General features: G+C 39.1%; 1 protein-coding gene across 1 annotated transcript; it reads left to right on the top strand.

Moving 5' to 3' along the window:
- The first annotated feature begins 1,933 nt into the window (after window positions 1–1,933).
- On the top strand, window positions 1,934–4,679 carry bcl7bb (BAF chromatin remodeling complex subunit BCL7B b). The gene is made up of 6 exons (XM_061281989.1): window positions 1,934–2,107; window positions 2,511–2,586; window positions 2,671–2,758; window positions 2,840–2,998; window positions 3,115–3,218; window positions 3,314–4,679. The coding sequence occupies exons 1-6, from the start codon at window positions 2,016–2,018 to the stop codon at window positions 3,383–3,385; spliced, it is 591 nt and encodes a 196-aa protein (XP_061137973.1). The 5' UTR covers window positions 1,934–2,015; the 3' UTR covers window positions 3,386–4,679.
- Window positions 4,680–4,799: the final 120 nt, after the last annotated feature.

Genomic DNA, 4,799 nt, shown 5'->3' with positions numbered 1-4,799 from the left:
CTAACAAATCACCGCAACGGAAAAACAATCCGTTAAGAAACTCGAGTGTAAAAACAAGAAAGCTACATTAACTATGGCGGAGCGCAGTCCATGTTGTACTGGACTCGTCGTTCCGTTCGGCGGAGCATTTGGCCTCTATAAAATAACACCCAAGTCAATGACAGCAGCGGTTCGAGTACACACCACAATAGTGAACGCTTTTTCCACCTTGTTATTTCACAATAAAAGTCTACACCCATTGGTGCAATTAAGTAAACACTGCTGTTCATTGTATAAGAGTTACCACACAAGTCGTAAATATATGTGGCTCGTGATAACGGCCAAAGAAAACTAAAAGGTTAATTTTCTGTATAGTGGGTCTGTGCTTTGAATTACAGTATTTTTGTAAATGACTTTACTTTGTGAGGCCAAACTACCAAAACGGAATGAGTTTGTGTAGTCACCTTCTGTTAACTTAACAAAATCCCACCACATGCTCATTGCTGCGTGCAGCGAGCAGAACACACGTGCACGACCTCTGACCGCTTAAAACATAGAATCCCGTGCAAAATATATATATTTAAAAATACCAGCGTTTGGGCATTTACTGGCCAAGATCGCTTTTCGGGGACGTTTTCCCCTCAAGCAACGGGCAGATCCCTCCCAGCGGTGGAAGGCACAACACTTCCCGCCCACACAGGATCCTCTGATTGGTCGCTATCTTATGGTTCCATCCACATTATTGTATGTACTTGTGTGAATATATTTTGCCAATTTTCCGTATCGAGTTGGCCACCAACGTTTCCAAATGAACCTTACTAATTAATAATAATGAGACGTTTTTCGTTATTACTCATTTTTAATTAGTATTTTATTCGAGTGGCCTGAGAAGTATTGCCTCTTACAAACATAGTCACACGCAGAGATAATGTGTACGAATAAATGACAAATCTTTACAGCATATTTCAAATACAAGATAAAGTTCTGATTTGAAACTGTTACGTCTACAGTTCCACTCCACATGGCTCAATGCTGCCCTCACCTGGACAAACATGATAAATGGACCAAGTTGAGGACTGAGGCATAATATTTGCGGTCTGACAAGTGATAAATTTACAGTACGTCAATAATATTCTAATAGTTTCGCATGAATACACGCATATGGTTACATATATGTAGCAAAAACATACACGAAAATAAACAAAAACACCCTTATAATCCTTAACTTCCAAGTTGGTAGTTCCTGTTGTAGTAAGAAAAGTTGTACTCTCTCTTTTCGTTGTTAAAAATACTTTCATGTGATGAATATTTGCTGGTGACTGCAGTGTTTCTAGCAAGTGGTGAGCTAACGGCTATCCTGTGATAATCGATGTGCGGATTATATTTATGAGCCGAGCAACATACTGTACCTTCATTTTAAGCCTGGAAGAGGCAATGATGGCAAACAATCGAAAGTAATCTGGCACATGGCTTTTAAGATTAAATTAAAATATTTTTTATTACCTTGATTTTGAAGTCTTTCAGGTCAGCTGCTCTAGTAGCAGTCCATTTTTCCCGCCTAATGTCTATAAACATGCCCGACAACGTATACGTCATAGACTGTTTATAAAAAATAAATAATAATAATAACGAATACTGAATGTACATAGATTTTGCATCTCTGGAACTTATATTAATAAATGGATATGGATTTTATTTCAACGTTATGACAATTCATCCGCGTGTTAAATTTACAAACCAGAACCATAGTAATAAAATATTTTTTACCAAATTAAAACAGAACCAGTGCCAATTTACGATGATTGCTACACAAACTCACCACCGCAGTGATCTGATTAAAATGGGACATGTGTACTTTAATATATTGAATACTGTACTTTAAATACTGTGCAAGAGAGAAAAAAAGAGGGGGGGGGGTGATAGGATAAAGAGTTCAACTGAAACTCTCGCGAGACTACCACAGTATAGAAAGCAGGGGCTAGGTCTTAAGTTTTCCTCATGCATCATTAGATGATTCATACAGTATCAGCGTCAAGATGTCGGGACGTTCAGGCCGCGCTGAGACCCGGAGTCGCGCCAAGGATGACATCAAAAAGGTTCTGGCTGCAATCGAGAAAGTGCGCAAATGGTACGTTGGCTGTCTAGACTACAATATGGAGGAAATGTTTTAGCAGACGTTAGCTGCTACGTCGCTCAACTAACTTCAGTCGGAAAAGTTAGATAATTGACATAGCTTGTAACCAATCGGTGTCCGCGTTTTGGGGAAAAAGGGCGGGGCTCTGTTGGTTTTTTTTCCGCCATGCACTGTCAATATGGCTGCAGCGCTGCACAACAAGATCCAGTTGACGTTTTACAATGACGGTAATAAACATGAATGATTATCAGTATGACAGTCATCGTAGCGATAAATTCTGTATCTGGTGAGGCAGAAAACGCGGCCATCTTCTGCATGTCGAGGATCAAATTCAACCGATTAGAGGAGATCATTGTTAGCTTTTGTCTAAAAATAGCACAACTACCTTAATCTCCAGGGAGAAGAAATGGGTGACAGTTGGAGACACGTCCTTGCGCATATTCAAGTGGGTGCCAGTGACAGAAACAAAGCAGGTGGCGTTTCAATCATGTGTTCTTTGAGGAAACTCAACTATGTATGTGTGCGTGACTTGTATCAATATTCACTTCTGATATCAGATCTATCGCACCAAATCTACTGGTGGAGAAGCCAGAGGGCTAAAAGACGTGGTCCTTGAAAACACTAACTCTTTGCCAGATTTGACTGGTGAGTCTCAAGGGGGTTGGGGGGGGGGACCAAATGCATGAGTTTTTTTTATGCTCAGTATGAATGTTCTCTTTACATCAGATGAAAACAGCAACCAGAGCTATCTGTCTGATGTTTACCATCCTAAAATGGATAACAGCAGCAGCAACTCCAGCTCGCAGCAGGTTAGCCCTCCGCATACCTCTAGCCTCCGAACTGAAGACTCCCAACCACCAATGCTTGGTCAAGAGAGTGTAGATGGTATGTCGATGCCTTTATCGCAGATTAACACAATTATCCTAAAGAAAAGTAGATATTTTTTTTACTTTCTTCACGGCCATCACCTAATTTCTGATGTTGTACCCTAATGAATTCAGATCCAGTTCACTCTGGACAGGATGGAGCAGATGAGCCCCCAACTCTGATCAAGGAGGACCTTCTGTCATCAGGAAGTGCCAGACGAAGCGCCATACACACACAGGTTTCAAACCACTTTCCTAAAGTGGTTTAAATACGCGCCAAAACAATTTTGTCTCGGTTAGGCGATGTTAAGCCACCATTTTTTTCATTCTACAGGAGGAGTCTGAGGAATCAGGAGCACCTCCTTTAAAGAAGATTTGCACAGGAGAAAATGCAGTGTTAAGATAGTTTACAATGTGAAGAAACCTATCCATAGTTATTTTCACTTCAGCTAAGTGTTCAACGTTCAGGTTTTAAGGCTTTGTTGTATGCTTCACATACACTCACCTGGCACTTCATTTGGCACGCCTGCACAATCTATTCTATGCTCTATGCACACATTATTTGTACTAGACTACAAGTATTGGATTCACAATCAAGTGGGAAGATTTTATGCAACAGTGTTGGTTTAGTGCCTTGCGTGTGAGTACCTTGTCAATTATTTGGAAGTGGGCAAGAATCTCTCCATCAATTACTCCAAACTTCCACATGTTGGGCCACAGCAGGATTGGAATCTTTGAGGGTCTGCTTCTCACAGAACGCATGATGCTCAAATGTACATGCAGGGATGAGATAAAAAGTGTTAGAATAAAAAGTAACCACGAATGAGATTTTGTTTGACCACATTTGTAATATTTCAAGACTACTTTGTTTTTCCTGTTTGTCTATTTACTTAAACCCAGAATGCAAATGTCACTCTGGGAGGGGATGATAGCTGGCTATGAACTAATATTAAAGCAAGGCAGTCTAGTCGAAGAGATCAGCCTTTATGGTGGGATGAGATGCTAAGCTATTTTCAAATGTAATTTAATAGTACAGTATTATTGTAGTTCACAGCACTTTAAAGATGAATTACATCATAAAAACAGGCAATTGTGGTCTTAACTGCACTAGATTAGAGACACCTCTGTGATGGAAGAATTTTAACACTGCAAATTGCAATCAGCAGTTAAACGTGTATTTGGCACTGTACAAAAAAACGAGCATTATTTTCTATGTGAAGACATTTTCGATTCTGGTCAATAGATTGTGCAACACCTAATATTGTGGTAGGTGAGTGTAGATAGAACAAGCAGTGCAATTCATTGCTATACTGAATTGACAACGCAACATTCCCTGCTAATGTTAAAGCGTGTTGACTCATTTTTAAACTGATGAACATGGGCAGTGAACTGTGCTTGGTATTTACGTATTGTAAAAGACACTTTTGAAACTATGGCTGTAAGTGTACTTTTATGTTCTTGACGTTTGGCTTTGTGTATTTCCAAATCAATGTGCATTGTTGTTTTTAGTCACAGTACATTTTGAAAAGGACAAATGTGGAGCTAATGCTTTTAGACATATTAAAACTATGGGTGAGCACATCTTTTTGGCTTAAGATCAAAATGCTTTGTAAAAAAAAAATATATTTATTACTGTATTAAATTTGCGCTTGTCTAAAGAAATGCTTTAACCATAATAAACTGGCTTCATTTCAACTAAACTTGAATTTGTTTTTAAACATATGGTGAAAGAACAACTTACATGTGATGGCACCGGCTCTCCTATTTATGAAACAACTTGATTATAAACCAAAGTACAGTTACAGTTACGAAACGTAAAT

Source organism: Syngnathus typhle, linkage group LG6 (assembly GCF_033458585.1).
Source record: "Syngnathus typhle isolate RoL2023-S1 ecotype Sweden linkage group LG6, RoL_Styp_1.0, whole genome shotgun sequence".
NCBI classification, from domain to species: Eukaryota; Metazoa; Chordata; class Actinopteri; order Syngnathiformes; family Syngnathidae; genus Syngnathus; species Syngnathus typhle.
Note: the sequence above shows the minus strand (reverse complement) of the source record. Positions and strands in the feature narration are given on the sequence as shown.